An 18318-nucleotide genomic window follows, 5' to 3' on the forward strand; every position below is an offset into this window, starting at 1 on the left:
GTCACTACAGACACACACACACACACACACACACACACACACACACACACACACACACAGGCAGACAGACACGACTTACGGTTTCGTCCGGTTGTGCATCTCCGGACTATCTTCTTTTTCTATAGTAATTATATACGCTGTTTTCCACACTTTTTATAATCCACTCTCTCCTGTTTTCACGCCATTTTTGCACAAAAGCGAGATCTGAGAAAACAGTTGTGTCGCCATACTGATAGAGACACGCGATATTATTACTATCGCTCACGTGTTCGTCGTTTTGTTTCTTTTGAGTGAGGCATTATTTTCAACGTTTGGTGAAAACTTTTTGTGGTGTGTCAGCTGGTATATGTGTATGGCGATACAACTGTTTTCTCAGATCTCGTTTTTATGCAAAAATGGAGTGAAAATAGGTGAGAGTGAAGTATAAAAAGTGTGGAAAACAGCGTACATAATTACAATAGAAAAAGAAGACAGTCCGGAGATGCACAAGCGGGCGAAAACGTAAGTACCGTACATACGAAACCATTACTCATGAGAAAGTAAAAATTTTTTAAAAAATAAGCAAATTCCTTAAGACTATTTTGCAAATGACATGTTCTCAGTCAATAATAAAAGTCATAAAAACAAGCCAAGCTGTATAAATCCACTCTACACAAGTAATATAGTTTTAGATGAGTAATCGAAACAAAATAAATAGCACGTTATTCTTCGTAGGCCTAAAATAGAAAAGCAATCGTGAACTATGTATGATATTTTGCATAAATCAGTCGAAATCAACATAACATGACATAGAGGTATCGAAACATGTTTGGGTAAATGGAAAAAGAAACGCATTGTGTTCTGCGGGAGGTGGAGTTTAAAAACTCAGGTTTAATCAAGAATGCTGAGAAATCAGAGAGTGGGTTAGCTCGATAATTGGCTGGCAAAGCGAGAATACTGTATGAGGCGTAGAACTCGTGCGGGACGTGCAGTGAGGGAGTGAGTGAGTAACCTGTGCTGTGGTGTGGTGTCCGGCAGCTGTGCCGCGCGCTGTCCCGCGGCAACTGGACCCTGGAGCGGGACGAGGACCAGACGGCGCCCTACGCCTACAGCGGCCGCCGCTGGATCGCCTTCGACGACGCGCTCAGCGCCTCCATCAAGGTACGTGCCGGCAGGCGCCGCGCGAGGCTGCACCGCCACAGCCGTAGGTGGCGCCACGGCTGCGAAGCGCCCAGTCAGATAATTAACTACTTGTATAATAACTACATTCTTGGCAATGTGAAACACGTCTTCTGTACAACACTTACATAATTACAACCAAAATTTATATGTCATTACTTTTTGGCTATTTACATTTGATTTTGTAGAGCAAAAGCTCCAGCAAACAGCCACAATTTATTTTCTGACTTTTACTTAGAGACCAGTTTCAATAAGTTAATTTCCATAACAGATGACATATCACGAGCGATGCAAATACACTACTGGCCATTAAGACTGCTACACCAAGAAGAAATGCAGATGATGAACGGGTACTCATTCGACAAATATATTATACTAGAACTGACATGTGATTACATTTTCACGCAATTTGGTTGCATAGATCCTGAGAAATCAGTACCGAGAACAACCACCTCTGGCCGTAATAACGGCCTTGATATGCCTGGGCATTGAGTCAAACAGAGCTTGGATGGCGTGTGTAACACCTCCGTTTTTATCCCTACCTGATCTGATCGATTAGCAGCCCAATATTTATTATTAACATGACCTTGAACCTAATGGGGCTGGTAATCGGAATTGACTGCTACGGAAGTTGTTACTTTCCAGTTCGACCTGTTCAATACAATAATATTGAATGTATGGTAATAAGGAATACCAACACAGTTTTACTAATTACGACCGTATATTCTTCTCAAAACATAAAAAGGAGACAGCCACTGCCTTCGTCATACATATCTAATTACGGCTAGTCTCAGCACAGGCTTTCTTCATTTGCCATTATCGTCACACGCTAGTCCATCACTTCATCCAACACTGCAATCCAAATGGTTCAAATGGTTCAAATGGCTCTGAGCACTATGGGACTCAACATCTTAGGTCATAAGTCCCCTAGAACTTAGAACTACTTAAACCTAACTAACCTAAGGACATCACACACACCCATGCCCGAGGCAGGATTCGAACCTGCGACCGTAGCAGTCCCGCGGTTCCGGACTGCAGCGTCAGAACCGCTAGACCACCGCGGCCGGCACTGCAATCCAAGGTTAGGCCGGCGCGGAAGACGCGAAACTAAATATCGGCACTAGTAACGTCACTGCTCACTTTTATGAAGATACTTCATCACTTTCCCGGTATTCATTTACTATTTTTGGGCCTAACCACGGCGATGGTGACACCCTTCTCGGTTAAAAACCCTGTATTCCAATAATGGCCTCCACACACAGACCATTCCCGCCAACCACGCTGGCCCATCTCGACACTCGCTCTCTCAACACGTCACAATAGATTGTTCGCCCTATCGACCTGTGCCGAGTGCAAAGTTATAGTAATGGCCTACGGACCCCTTACACGTGTACAGGTACAGCTGCCCATGCAGCTTCAACACGATACCACAGTTCATCGAGAGTAGTGATTGGCGTATTCTGACGAGCCAGTTGCTCGGCCACCATTGACTAGGCGTTTTCAGTCGGTGAGAGATCTGGAAAAAGTGCTCCCCATGGCAGCAGGCGAACATTTTCTGTATCCAGAAAGGCCCGTACAGGACCTGCAACATGCGGTCGTGCATTAACCTGCTGAAATCTAGGGTTTCGCAGGGATCGAATGAGGGGTAGAGCCACGGGTCGTAACACATCTGAAATGTAACGTCCACTTTTCAAAGTGCTGTCAATGCGAAAAAGAAGTGATCGAGACGTGTAACCAATGGCACCCCATACCATCACGCCGGGTGATACGCCAGTATGGCGATGACGAATACACGCTTTCAATGTGCGTTCACCACGATGTCGCCAGACACGGATGCGACCTTCATGATGCTGTAAACAGAACCTGGATTGATCTGAAAAAACGACGTTTTGCCATTCGTGCACCCATGTTCGTCGTTGAGTACACCATCGCGTGCGCTCCTGTCTGTGATGCAGCGTCAAGGGTAACCGCAGCCATGGTCTCCGAGCTAATAGTCGATGCTGCTGCTAACGTCGTCGAACTGTTCGTGCAGATGGTTGTTGTCTTGCAAACGTCCCCATCTGATGACTCAGGGATCGAGACGTGGCTGCACGATCCGTTACAGCCATGCGGATAAGATGCCTGTCATCTCGACTGCTAGTGATACGAGGCCGTTGGGATCCAGAACGGCGTTCCGTATTACCCTTCTGAACCCACCGATTCGATATTCTGCTAACAGTCATTGGATCTCGACCAACACGAGCAGCAGTGTCGCGATACGATAAACCGCAATCGCGATAGGGTACAATCGGACCTTTATCAAAGTCGGAAACGTGATGGTACGCAATTCTCCTCCTCACACGAGGTATCACAACAACGTTTCACCAGGCAACGCCGGTCAACAGAAATCGGTTGGAAACTTTCCTCATGTCAGCGCTTTGTAGGTGTAGCCACCGGCGCCAACCTCGTGTGTATTCTCTGAAAAGCGAATCATTTACATATCACAGCATCTTCTTCCTGTCGGTTAAATTTCGCGTCTGTAGCACGTCATCTTCGTAGTGTAGCAATTTTAATGGCCAGTAGTGTACTCACACTTTATAATAAGTTTCGATCACGCTTAATAGTCATATTCCGATATAAAAATGAAACACAAATAAATAACTATTTTTGTGTATAATATATATCGAAAACACTTAGAATTTTAAATTCTCAAAATTGTATCTGAAAAAGCAGGTAACATAAACTCAAAATCTTTAAAGTTTTAAATTCTTAATATTGTAACTGTTTAGTCGAGTCGCGAAAAGTCGAAATTCTTAAAAAGAACGCTTGTGACAACATTACATTCCATAGCAGCTGCCATTTTATTAAATCCACTACGCACCATACAGAGCCAAGCGTCATGAATGATGGGCCGGGAGGGGGAGTTGAGGAGGAGGGAGGAAAAGCAGTGACACGGTGCGGTATTAAAACCTAACAAATATAGAGTCCAACAGCGTAGCATAATTAACTAAAAACTAAGAAGAAGTTTTTGATAGATGAAACATCTTGTTAAAATTCATAATTGAATTAAAACACAGAGTCCACTAAGTTTTCAGCAGAGGGAGTCTTAGATGTGCTGAGTATATCGTCAAAATTCATAAAGTACACTGAATTCTTGAAATCACACTTCTTCTCGAAGCGCCTTCTCCTGACAGAACCAGCTCCGAAAGTAAAATTGTAGCATGGAAGACATTGTCTGACGTTCAACAGTATCTTCTGGCGTGCGACTGTACCATCTCCGAATGTGCTTCAGCCACGAATTCTCCGTCTTCCAACAGACCTTCTCCCTTGTGTTTTCCCTTCAATGATGACTTGTTATAACGGGTATCTTTCGCCTATACTTTTCCTTTGTTTTATAGTGAGCAATAGTTGTTTTTTGCTCTTTCATGCGATGAAGGAGTTCTTCGTTTGAAATTTTTAACACCCAAGGTATGCGCAAGAGATACCGATGCATTTCAAACGCAACAAAAGCAGAAAATATTAGATACAGGCTCCCAGGTAGATGCCATTTTCCTAGAATTCCGGAAGGCGTTCGATACAGTTCCCCACTGTCGCATGATAAACAAAGTAAGAGCCTACGGAATATCAGACCAGCTGTGTCGCTGGATTGTAGAGTTTTTAGCAAACAGAACACAGCATGTTGTTCTCAATGGACAGACGTCTACAGACGTTAAAGTAACCTCTGGCGTGCCACAGGGGAGTGTTATGAGACCATTGCTTTTCACAAAATATATATATAAATGACCTAGTAAATAGTGTCGGAAGTTCCATGCGGCTTTTTGCGGATGATGCTGTAGCATACAGAGAAATTGCAGCATTAGAAAATTGCAGCGAAATGCAGGAAGATCTGCAGCGGATAGGCACTTGGTGCAGGGACTAGCAACTGACCCTTAACATTGACAACTGTAGGGTATTTCCAATACATAGAAAAAAGGGTGCTTTATTGTATGATTATATGAAAGCGGAACAAACACTGGGGGACTGTGCGTACGGAACGATTTGAAGTGGAATGATCATACAGAACTAATTGTTGGTAAGGCGGGTGCCAGCTTGAGATACATTGGGAGAGCCCTTAGAAAATGTAGTCCATCAACAAAGGAGGTGGCTTACAAAACTCTCGTTCGACCTATACTTGAGTATTGATCGTCAGTGTGGGATCCGTATCGGGTCGGGTTGACGGAGGAGATAGAGAAGATCCAAAGAAGAGCGGCGCGTTTCGTCACATGGTTATTTGGTAAGCGTGATAGCGTTACGAAGATGTTTAGCAAACTCGAGTGGCAGACTCTGCAAGAGAGGCGCTCTGCATCGCGGTGTAGTTTGCTGTTCAGGTTTCGAGAGGGTGTGTTTCTGGATGAGGTATCGAATATATTGCTTCCCCCTACATACAGGGTGTTGCAAAAAGGTACGGCCAAACTTTCAGGAAACATTCCTCACATACAAATAAAGAAAACATGTTATGTGGACATGTGTCCGGAAACGCTAAATTTCCATGTTAGAGCTCATTTTAGTTTCGTCAGTATGTACTCTAGTTCCTCGATTCACCGCCAGTTGTCCCAATTGAAGGAAGGTAATGTTGACTTCGGTGCTTGTGTTGACATGCGACTCATTGCTCTACAGTGCTAGCATCAAGCACATCAGTACGTAGCATCAACAGGTTAGTGTTCATCACGAACGTGGTTCTGCCGTCAGTACAATGTTTACAAATGCGGAGTAGGCAGATGCCCATTTGATGTATGGATTAGCACGGGGCAATAGCCGTGGCGCGGTACGTTTGTATCGAGACAGATTTCCAGAACGAAGGTGTCCCGACAGGAAGACGTTCGAAGCAATTGATCGGCGTCTTAGGGAGCACGGAACGTTCCAGCCTATGACTCGCGACTGGGGAAGACCTAGAACGACGAGGACACATGCAATGGACGAGGCTATTCTTCGTGAAGTTGACGATAACCCTAATGTCAGCGTCAGAGAAGTTGCTGCTGTACAAGGTAACGCTGACCACGTCATTGTATGGAGAGTGCTACGGGAGAACCAGTTGTTTCCGCACCATGTACACCGTGTGCAGGCACTATCAGCAGCTGATTGTCCTCCACGGGTACACTTCTGCTAATGGTTCATCCAACGATGTGTCAATCCTCATTTCAGTGCAAATGTTCTCTTTACGGATGAGGCTTCATTCCAACGTGATCAAATTGTAAATTTTCACAATCAACATGTGTGGGCTGACGAGAATCCGCACGCAGTTGTGCAAGCACGTCATCAACACAGATTATCTGTGAACGTTTGGGCAGGCATTGTTGGTGATGTCTTGATTGGGGCCCATGTTCTTCCACCTACGCTCAATGGAGCACGTTATCATGATTTCATACGGGATACTCTACGTGGGCTGCTAGAACATGTGCCTTTATAAGTACGACACAACATTTGGTACATGCACGATGGAGCTCCTGCACATTTCAGACGAAGTGTTCGTACGGTTCTCAACAACAGATTCGGTGACCGATGGATTGGTAGAGGCGGACCAATTTCATGGCCTCCACGCTCTCCTGACCTCAACCCTCTTCACTTTCATTTTTGGGGGCATTTGATAGCTCTTGTCTACGCAACCCCGGTACCAAATTTGGAGACTCTTCGTGCTCGTATTGTGGACGGCTGTGATATAATACGCCATTCTCCAGGGCTGCATCAGCGCATCAGGCATTCCATGCGACGGAGGGTGGATGCATGTATCCTCGCTAACGGAGGACATTTTGAACATTTCCTGTAACAAAGTGTTTGAAGCCACGCTGGTACGTTCTGTTGCTGTTTCCATTCCATGATTAATGTGATTTGAAGAAAAGTAATAAAATGAGCTCTAACATGGAAAGTGAGCGTTTCCGGACACATGTCCACATAACATATTTTCTTTCTTTATGTGTGAGGAATGTTTCCTGAAAGTTTGTCCGTACCTTTTTGTAACACCCTGTATACCTCCCGAGGAGATCACGCCTGTAAAATTAGAGAGATTCGAGCGCGCACGGGGGCTTTCCGGCAGTCGTTCTTCCCGCGAACCATACGGGGCTGGAACAGGAAAGGGAAGTAATGACAGTGGCACGTAAAGTGCCGTCCGCCACAGACCGTTGGGTGGCTTGCGGAGTATAAATGTAGATGTAGATGAATTCTTTTCACTAGATACTTGTCAAGGGTTCAGTGAGTGAGACGAGGTGTGCTCGCTGGCCGCAGGGCAAGTACGCGGTGGTGCGCGGCCTGGGCGGCACGGCGGTGGACGCGGCCGACGCGCTCGACTGGCAGGGCACGTGCGGCGCGCCGGCGTCCCAGCTGCGGGCGCTGCACAGCGCGCTCGCGCAGCTCCGCCGCAGCTCCCGGGGCGCGCTGCTGCACGGGCTCGAGCAGGACCTGCACGCCGTGCCGCAGCTCGGCTTCACAGGTAGCCAGCCACGCACCTCTCACCGACGCTGCCCCGCCGTACACAGGGGTGTTGCATGGATTTGCATCAGACATCTAGAGGTCATAGATCACGCCATAGGGACCAACTTTCGTTCGAGACAATATGTTCACTGCCACATTCCGGCTGCGCTACGAGTCCTTTTGTGTCGGTTACGCCCTTGAGAGCCGGCACAGCGTAGACACTCTGTCGCGTGCGTATGCCTTGTGTGTTACCTATAATCCAGTCGCTGCTCTGTATGAAAGGCTTCAGTCCCCGTAAAACTTAAACACACTCTCTTTTAGAACGACGCACCACGGAGGAATTATCCACATTGGATGGAATTCGGTAGATGTGACGTAGATGTACAGACAAACAAATGATTACAATTTCAGAAAAAATGGGTGATATATTCAATAAAAAGTGCTTCGCAAATGGAGTGAGAATAAAACGTTGGCCCAACTCTGTCCCCTATGCAAGCAGTTATTCGGCTTGGCACTGATTGGCGGAGTTGTTGGATATCTTCCCGAGAGATATGGTGCCAAATTCTTTCCAGTTGATGCATCAGATCGTCAAAATCCCGAGCTGCCCTTAATGCTCCAAACATTCTCAGTCTGAGAGAGCTTACGCAATCTCGCTGGCCAAGGTAGCGTTTCACAAGCACGAAGACAAGCTATAGAAACTCTCTCCGTGTGCGGCCGAGGATTACTTTGCAGAAATGTAAGCCCAGTGGGGCTTCACCAGAGACGTCTTCGCTGGTCACTGAAGAGAATTCTACTCCATTGAATGGCCTTTCAGGGCGAATGTCCTCGACACCACTGAAAATGGGCTTATTGCTCTACAGAGGTGCCAGGACCTGTGGCCGAGCGGTTCTAGGCGTTTCAGTGTGGAACCGCGCTGCTGCTACAGTCGCAGGTTCGAATCCTGCCTCGGGCATGGATGTGTGTGATGTTCTTAGGTTAGTTAGGTTTATGTAGTTCTAAGTCTAGGGGACTGATGGCCTCAGATGTTAAGTCCCATAGTGCTCAGAGCCATTTTAACCATTTGTACAAAGGTAAATGGCAGTCGCCGCAAGGGGCGCCATGATCTCACCCCCTTTCTGCAGCCCCCCCCCCCCCCTATTAATGGTCCTCATAATCAACGAGGCAGAAGTTGCACGTCGGATCAATAATAGTGATGAATCCGGAGCTCTGAGTGCCTCTGTGACGACTGCTCGGTCCTCCCGCTCTGTCGTCCCCCTAGGTCAACCACTTCCTTCATGGCGCTCTATTCGGTCATGGTTCGTCCATTCCTGCCAACATAATTGAACAGTAGTATAACTCCTGTTCAAATGTCGAGCAGTTCACAGATTACTTCAACAGGCTTTTTTAAGCCCGACTAATCGTCCTCTCTCAAATGCTGAGATCTACGTATATTGTTAACGCATTTGTCTGCGAGTATATTTGTGTCCAACTAAGAACATGTAATGAAATTCGCTAAGAATTTATACCCTGGTAGCAACATGTCTCCTGTTTACTACCCTTGCCAACTGCGCGGCGAAATTGCGCTGCAGTATTACACATTCATCCATCGGCCGCCAATGTCTACGACTTTTCAGTTTCTGTCGATACGTGCATGAATATCGAAAAAATGCCTCTGAGCACTATGGGAGTTAACATCTGAGGTCATAAGTCCCCTAGAACTTAAACCTAACTAACCTAAGGACATCACACACATTCATGCCCGAGGCAGGATTCGAACCTGCGAATGTAACGGACACGCGGTTCCAGACTGAAGCGCCTAGAACCGCTCGGCCACAGCGGCCGGCCATGAATATCAGTCTGTGACCAGTTTGCTTCGTGGTGCGCAGTTATCTTTTTGTGTGTCTCTTAGATTGTATTTATCGCACTTTATCAATTTACTGGTGTAGATATTATTCAGCACACTTCTTTAGCAGACCCTGCTAGTGCGGTGAAATCTCTCCGGGCCAGCGAATACTAAACGACGCCTAGTGTCGCCACGAACCATCGACGGACGTTTTGTACCCAACAAAAGTTGTTGTCCATAACGTGATCTACCACTCCAGATGTTCGATGCAAAGACTCTAAAACACCTTACAGAGTATTCCGCTAATCTAGAGTACATCCATTACTAGTAATTAACACTCCTGTATTTTCTACCCAGCCACAGTCATGCCCCATCCCTTTATCTATTATATACTGCTGACGTCCCAAAGCTCCCAATGATCACCTGGACTCTCTCCACGCAACTTCAAATCTTGACATAACCTGTGGTATCACGTCGATCTCGCAAAAATCCACGCCATAATTATGAGAGTGTACATCGCAATACATTGACGTTATGATGTTTACTTAACTGTACACAGTCTTTTCGTCCACTTCACTAAAACACCAAAATTTCCCAGTAAAAGTAGGTTGAAGTCAGGTGGGTGTTTGTCGTACCACTGCTTGGGTCCATTGATTCAAGTTACCGTGAGCATGAATTCTCAGTGAACAAGAGGGCACTTCGTTCTTCATCTTCATGATGAGTGTGCACTGCACTCGCATATCCCAGGTCTGACGAAAACTCAGGCCATCTGTCACACTTTGGTTAGTCCAGTAACTTGCCTGATCTTAACCCCATAGTCTGCAACTATTCGGAAGACCTGATTAAATCTAGCAAGCAACATCTGACTGTGAGATATAATTATGAATGAGTCGTCTCAGCTGAAAGTGACATACACAGTCTGATCAAAAGTATCCAGATGTCTATTAGTGGACATTAATATGAAGTATGTCCACCCTTTGCCTTTATGACGTCTTGAACTTTGTTGGGGATACTTCCAGTGAGGTGTGGGAATGTCTGTGGAGGAATGGCAGCCCATTCTTCCTCAAGAGCCGAAACCAGAGCTTGTAGTGGTGTTGGACACTGTGCTTTGTACTGAAGCTCTAACTCCTCGCAGAGCTGTGCTTTGGGTTCAGATAGAGACTCTTGGAGGCCAGTCCATTTCAGGAATGTTACTGTCCAAAAGCCTTTGCATCACAGACGCTGCTTTATGACACGATCCATTGTTATGCTGATAAAAACAAATATCATCTCTGAAATGTTCTTCTATTGTAAGCAGTACACAATGTAGTAAAATACGTTCGTATTTTTCCGCATTTAGCGTTTTTTTACGCGCATTAAGAGGATCACACCCTAACCACGAAAAACATTACTGTACTGAATCGCCCACCTCTTCGGTACTTCACTCCTGGCGCTGCACAATGTGGTACTTAACGTTCTCCCGACATTCACCAGTCCCACACCGTTCCATCGGATTGCTGCAGGATAAAACGTGAGTCAGTACTCCAAATCACTCATTTGCAGTCATCCACCGTCCACTAGTCTCTCTCTTTACACCACTTCCAGTGTCCCTTAGCACTGATTTTAGAAATGAGTGGTTTATCATCAGCTGCTCGACCACTCTACCCCTTTCTTTTTAGCTCCCTATGTACAGTCACTGTGCTAACTGCACCGCTGGTAGGGCTTTGGATCTCACGAGTGATTCCTTCCGCTGTTATCATGTGATATTTTACTATCACCCACCGCAATGTTGGAGGGTCCCTGTCTGTGAATACATGAGGACTGCCTGCTCTTGGTTTAGCTTCGCGTATCAACTTCACGATAACATCATTAACACTCTACTTGGGAAGGTCTGGAAGGGTTGAGGTATTCTTGACGATTTGTTTCTCACAAGGGAACCTCCCCATCGCACCCCCCTCAGATTTAGTTATAAGTTTGCACAGTGGATCCGGAGCTCAGGCTATCCTTTATGTTGCCTATCTTGCGCATAGACTACTCAGTTTGTATATTTTGGTTATTTTTTTCATAGTTCCACACAACTTCTTCCTGTTTTCTCGAGTGATCTGTGTTCAGTTTTTCAAGGCCTATCCACTGTGCCAACTTATAACTAAATCTGAGGGGGGTGCGATGGGGAGGTTCCCTTGTCAGATGACATCCAGTCCACCTTCGAAGTGACTGAGCTGTCCTGACCGGTCTGCTCTTTTGTTTAGATTGTCTGCTGGCAGCTCAACCCTCCCCTCTTGCTTTTACACTGCCGGGTCCGCCTCTCGTAACATTTAGTTGTAAATTCCGCATTACATTGGGGGTGTCCGGATAATTTTGATCAGGTAGTGTACCTGAGAATCCTACGGAGTCCCTTCCTATCCCAACTGAGTCCATTATCGAAGTGGATTTACATGGCATTAGTGTGATGTGTCCTAGGAGTGAATAACATTCCGCCTGGTGTTCACACTGCAAGTATGTGACTCAGAATTTATTACCTACAGCCCAAATGTTTGGCGCCAGTTCACAGAGCTGTCGTTGAAATCTTCATGGGAGTGTTCTAGGCTAAAAGCTAGTGCCCAGAGCACGGCGCCAGCGTGGAGTGCGTCTGACTGGCGGTGTGTCGGCAGGTGAGGTGCGGCTGTCGCAGTACCGCATCACGCGAGTCGTGGACACCGAGGGCGTGGTGCACGTGGTGCGGCGCGACGTGGAGACGCACTTCCAGTGCTCCAGGCAGGGCTACTACGCCCACCCGCTCGGTTGCAACAGGTAAGCGAGCTCGGCAGCCCACTGCTCTAGCAGGCTTTCACCTTTCGACAAACACAAGCCAGCGACTCTACCTTGTGATATATCATCATCATCATCATCATCATCATCAAGACTGATTATGCCTTTCAGCGTTCAGTCTGGAGCATAGCCCCCCTTATAAAATTCCTCCATGATCCCCTATTCAGTGCTAACATTGGTGCCTCTTCTGATGTTAAGCCTATTACTTCAAAATCATTCTTAACCGAATCCAGGTAGCTTCTCCTTGGTCTACCCCGACTCCTCCTACCCTCTACTGCTGAACCCATGAGTCTCTTGGGTAACCTTGCTTCTCCAATGCGTGTAACATGACCCATCATCTAAGCCTGTTCGCCCTGACTGCTACATCTATAGAGTTCATTCCCAGTTTTTCTTTGATTTCCTCATTGTGGACACCCTGCTGCCATTGTTCCCATCTACTAGCACCTGCAATCATCCTAGCTACTTTCATATCCGTAACCTCAACCTTATTGATAAGGTAACCTGAATCCACCCAGCTTTCGCTCCCATACAACAAAGTTTTCTTTGATTTCCTCATTGTGGACACCCTCCTGCCATTGTTCCCATCTACTAGTGCCTGCAGTCATCCTAGCTACTTTCATATCCGTAACCTCAATCTTATTGATAAGGTAACCTGAATACACCCATATTTCGCTCCCATACAACAAAGTTGGTCGAAAGATTGAACGGTGCACAGATAACTTAATCTTGGTACTGACTTCCTTCTTGCAGAAGAGAGTAGATCGTCGCTGAGCGCTCACTGCATTAGATTTGCTGCACCTCGCTTCCAGTTCTTTCACTATGTTGCTATCCTGTGAGAATATGCATCCTAATTACTTGAAACCGTCCACCTGTTCTGACTTTGTTCCTCCTAATTGGCACTCAGTCCGTTTATATCTGTTTCCCACTGACATTACTTTCGTTTTGGAGATGCTACTCTTCATTCCATAGTTCTTACATTTCGAATCTAGCTCTGAAATATTACTTTGCAAACTTTCAATCGAATCTGTCATCACAACTAAGTCATCCGCATGTGCGAGACTGCTTATTTTGTGTTCACATATCTTAATCTCACCCAGCCAGTCTATTGTTTTCAACATATGATCCATAAATAATATGAACAACAGTGGAGACAGGTTGCAGCCTTGTCTTACCCCTGAAACTACTCTGAACCATGAACTCAATTTACTGTCAACTCTAACTTCTGCCTAACTATCTATTTAAAGACCTTTAATTGCTTGCAAAAGTTTCCCTCCTATTCCACAATCTCGTAGAACAGACAATAACTTCCTCCTAGGAACCCGGTCATATGCCTTTTCTAGATCTATAAAGCATAGATACAATTCCCTGTTCCACTCGTAACACTTCTCCATTATTTGCCGTAAGCTAAAGATCTGGTCCTGACAACCCCTAAGAGGCCTAAACCCACACTGATTTTCATCCCATTTGTCCTCAACTAATACTTGCACTTTCCTTTCAACAATACCTGAGAAGATTTTACCCACAGCGTTGATTAAAGAGATACCTCTATAGTTGTTACAGTCGTTTCTGTTTCCATGTGATATAAGAAAATTAAAATTACCCTCATAAAACTACAACAAATAGAAGTTGTGAGATTTGCCAGCGCTTTTCGGGACTCATCAGTGATGGGTGTTTGCTTTCGGTTTGCGTATTTCTGGGAGGCACACAATCCCCTCAAAACGAAAGAACTTTTAGTACTCTTGTATCCTTTACTTTCCTTGATCCAAAGCTAGTGCCGAATTAAGGTGTAGTTTATTTACTTCCAGGTGAACTCTGAAACGCGTCATTTACACAAGGCTCGTACGTAAAGGATATAAACCCTGTGACTATTGTGACTACTTTAGATCTTCACTTTAAGCGTCACTTCTCAGGCAGGTGGGATGTGCTTTCTAACTGTAAAGAATTATGTCGGAGATGTGAAAAGAGAAGTCATATTTCAAAACCGCCAAGAACTGTTGGTAAATAAATCTTTATTCACATTCGGTTTCACTCCTCTGATCATATTCAGGTATCATAAAATTATTTACAACAGTTTATACGACAACGTTCTTATTGTGGCATCCAACGAAGTAAAAACCATCCTTAGCCACTGAACTTAAAGTTGCACAATATAAAAGTAATGGAATGACAATGTTCATACATATAAACGAAATATTCGAATACGATTCGTTTGTCCAGTGTTATCAGCCATTAACAGTAAAATGGATTGTATAATCAAATGTATATCAATGCATGTTACTGTTGATGGCAGGCAACACTGTATGTATGAACAGTGACGCAGGATTGCTTTCATTTTACTGAATGTCACAATAAGAATGATTATCGGCAAACGTCCATAGTCCACATTAGCCATAATTTCTCGAATTTCCTCCTTCTGGTCATTTCGCGAAATGTTCATGACAGACAGCAAAGTGTCGTCCGACTCTTTCCGGAACGCAATCCCTCCGAATCTCAACAGTAAATATCTCCGAGATGTGCAGCGCCTCCTTTGTAGCCACTGCCACTAGAGCTCGTTGAACATCACTGTAACGCTGTCGCGCTAACTAAACGATCCCGTGTCCAAACGTGCTGCACTTTTTTTTGGATCTTGTGTATATCTTCTGCTAATCCAAGATGATAAGACTGATTATCAGTATTCAAGAATCGGTCCAACAATTGCTTTGGAAGCCAGTTATTTCACGAATGGGCTACATTTCCCTAATCTCAGTCTAGCATCTACTTTTCCTATAATTTGTTTTATATGGTCTTCCACTTAAGATCGCTCCGTATGGTTACTCCTAGACATTTTCTGGTAGTTACTCTTTCCGGCAATTTGTCACCAATAGCTTAAGTGTGCTGTAATGGATTACTTCTTCCATGTATGCGAAGTATGTTATATTTTTTTTATGTCCAATGTCATCTGACAGTCCTAGCACCTTTCATCAGTCCTCTGGCTATCTTCCTGCGGTTCGCTACAATCTTCTAGGGTTGCTATCTTCTTAAAGGCAGCCGCATCATCTGCAAAGAGTCCCATTAGACCATTTACAGAAAATGTAAACAGTAACGGTCCTACCAAACTTCCTTGAAATACTTCCGAAGTAATCTTTACATCTGTCGGGTTTGTTCCGTTTAGAGCCCCGTGTCGAGTTCTATCCGCATGGATAAAATTCAGTTGCAAGTCCGGACCGACACCCAGTAAGCTTGTATTTTATTCACTAAACGACAGAGCGGGACAGTGCCATGTCCATTCGCGAAGCCAAAAAATACGGCATCACCCGAGCGCCGATGTCTACAGCCCTGTGTACCTGAGGGAGGAACAGACAGAGCTAAGTTTCGCACGGCCTTTTCTTTGCAGAATCCATTTCGATTAATATTGAGGTGATTTTCGATCCCCAAACAATAAATGAAGATAAAGCATGTTCCACAATTATATAACAGATGGACGTCAGCGATATAAGCCTACGATTATGAGCATCAGTCCTCCGATCCTTCTTGTAAACAGGAATGACCTGAGCTTTTTTCAAGTCGTTAGGTACCCTTCGTTGCTGCGGTAAACTCCTGCTAGTAGGGGAGCAACTTCTCCCGTAAAGTGTCTGTAGTATCTTAAAGGTATCTCATTTCGTCTAGATACTTTTCCACTACAAAGCGATTCTAGTTGCTTTTCTAATCCGCGATTTATCTCAGTATGTGCCATTTTGGTATTCGTGCGATGATTGAAACAGGGACCCTATTACTTGCTATCTTTCGCGGTGAAACAGTTTCGGAAGACAGAATTCAGTATTTATACGTTCTCTCTGACATCTTCCGTTTCGGTGTCATTGAGGTCACTGAGTGACTGAATACTTGATTTCGAATTCCTTACTGATTTTGCATAACCAGAACCTCTCAGCGATTTTATTCAGACCGGTCGACAAAATGTTACTCTCAGTCATTGAACGCTTCTCTCTTTGCTCTCCTTACGCTCGTATTCTCTTATTTCAACTTTATCACTTACATTTTGACTTCTGTTAAATCTGCGACAAGCTCTCTTTGTTTATGTAACAACTTTCCAATATGGAAATTAAACCATAGCCCGTCTTTCACATTCCTTAATGCCTTTCTCGGAACATACACTACTGGCCATTAAAATTGCTACACCACGAAGATGACGTGCTACAGACGCGAAATTGAACCGATAGGAAGAAGATGCTGTGATATGCAAATGATTAGCTTTTCAGAGCATTCACACAAGGTTGGCGCCGGTGGCGACACCTACAACGTGCTGGCATGAGCAAAGTTTCCAACCGATTTCTCATACACAAACAGCAGTGGACCGGCGTTGCCTGGTGAAACGTTGTTGTGATGCCTCGTGTAACGGGGAGAAATTCGTACCATCACGTTTCCGACTTTGATAAAGGTCGGATTGTAGCCTATCGCGATTGCGGTTTATCGTATTGCGACATTGCTGCTCGCGTTGGTCGAGATCAAATGACTGTTAGCAGAATATGGAATCGGTGGGTTCAGGACGGTAATACGGAACGCCGTGCTGGATCCCAACGGCTTCGTATCACTAGCAGTCGAGATGACAGGCATCTTATCCGCATGTCTGTAACGGATCGTGCAGCCACGTCTCGATCCCTGAGTCAACAGATGAGGACGTTTGCAAGACAACAACCATCTGCACGAACAGTTCGACGACGTTTGCAGCAGCATGGACTATCAGCTAGGAGACCGTGGCTGCTGTTACCCTTGACGCTGCATCACAGACAGGAGCGCCTGCGATGGTGTACTCAACAACGAACCTGGCTGCACGAATGGCAAAACGTCATTTTTTCGGACGAATCCAGGTTCTGTTTACAGCATCATGATGGTCGCATCCGTGTTTGGCGACATCGGGGTGAAAGCACACTGGAAGCTTGTATTCGTCATCGCCATACTGGCGTATCACGTGGCGTGATGGTATGGGGTGCCATTGGTTACACGTCTCGGTCACCTCTTGTTCGCATTGAAGGCACTTTGAACAGTGGACATTACATTTCAGATGTGTTACGAACCGTGGCTCTACCCTTCATTCGATCCCTGTGAAAACCCTACATTTTAGCAGTATAATGCACGACCGCATGTTGCAGGTCCTGTACGGGCCTTTCTCGATACAGAAAATGTTCGACTGCTGCCCCGGCCAGCACATTCTCCAGATCTCTCACCAATTGAAAACGGTCTTGTCAATGGTGGCCTAGCAACTGGCTCGTCACAATACGCCAGTCACTACTCTTGATGAACTGTCGTATCATGTTGAAGATGCATGGGCAGCTGTACCTATACACGCCATCCAAGCTCTGTTTGACTCAATGCCTAGACGTATCAAGGCCGTTATTACGACCAGAGGTGGTTGTTCTGGGTACTGATTTCTCAGGATCTATGCACCCAAATTGCGTGAAAATGTAATCACACGTCAGTTCTAGTATAATATATTTGTCCAATGAATACCCGTTTGTCATCTGCATTTCTTCTTTATGTAGCAATTTTAATGACTAGTAGTGTACTTGCCTAAGGTGTACTAAACGACACTCTCGAATTTTATCCATGCTCCACAAGTTCTTCCTCATCACTGAATTCTTGATTTTGACTACTGAGATACTCTGCCTTCCTTAACATTCCTTGTAATACCTGTACTCATACATGCTATCACAGCGTTATGATATCTAACGCCTTCCTGTACGTTAACTGATTCGAGAGACTCAGGTCTGTTTGTTACTAGCATGACAAGCTAATGTACGTATGTGTTGTATTTTCTTCGCACTCTTATTGCTTTCAGTTATTTTCTTATGAAATTTTGGTGAGACTCTCTCAAATCCTGTTAGAGTTTTATTTAGCCTATTCTATTATGTTACTACAACCGTTCACAGGAAACACTCTGCCTCGCTTTAAGAGTTACCTTGTTCGATTTCAAATTTTCTTTTTTTTTTGGATTCTTCGCTTCTGGAGCATTTTTTGCAGTTTGCCAAATAATTGCATGTTTCATCCATGTGCATATACTCGTATTCTTAATTTTTCAGTGTTATGTTCACGTTTTCCGTAATCTAGGCATAGCTTCCCTGTAACTTCCTGACAGATTAAAACAGTGTGCCGAA

The 18318-nt window shown here is 45.0% G+C and overlaps 1 protein-coding gene across 1 annotated transcript in view; it reads left to right on the forward strand.

Moving 5' to 3' along the window:
* Nucleotides 1-18318, forward strand: part of LOC126235103 (uncharacterized) — a gene marked incomplete at its 3' end in the record, with an annotated part of 217158 nt that overhangs the window by 153025 nt on the left and 45815 nt on the right. Inside the window, exons 9-11 of the mRNA XM_049943837.1 lie at nucleotides 1018-1140; nucleotides 7396-7600; nucleotides 12034-12172. Coding sequence (XP_049799794.1) covers nucleotides 1018-1140; nucleotides 7396-7600; nucleotides 12034-12172 — 467 coding nt within the window. The remainder of the gene's footprint in view (nucleotides 1-1017; nucleotides 1141-7395; nucleotides 7601-12033; nucleotides 12173-18318) is intronic.

This window comes from Schistocerca nitens, chromosome 2, assembly GCF_023898315.1.
Source record: "Schistocerca nitens isolate TAMUIC-IGC-003100 chromosome 2, iqSchNite1.1, whole genome shotgun sequence".
Lineage (NCBI taxonomy): Eukaryota > Metazoa > Arthropoda > Insecta > Orthoptera > Acrididae > Schistocerca > Schistocerca nitens.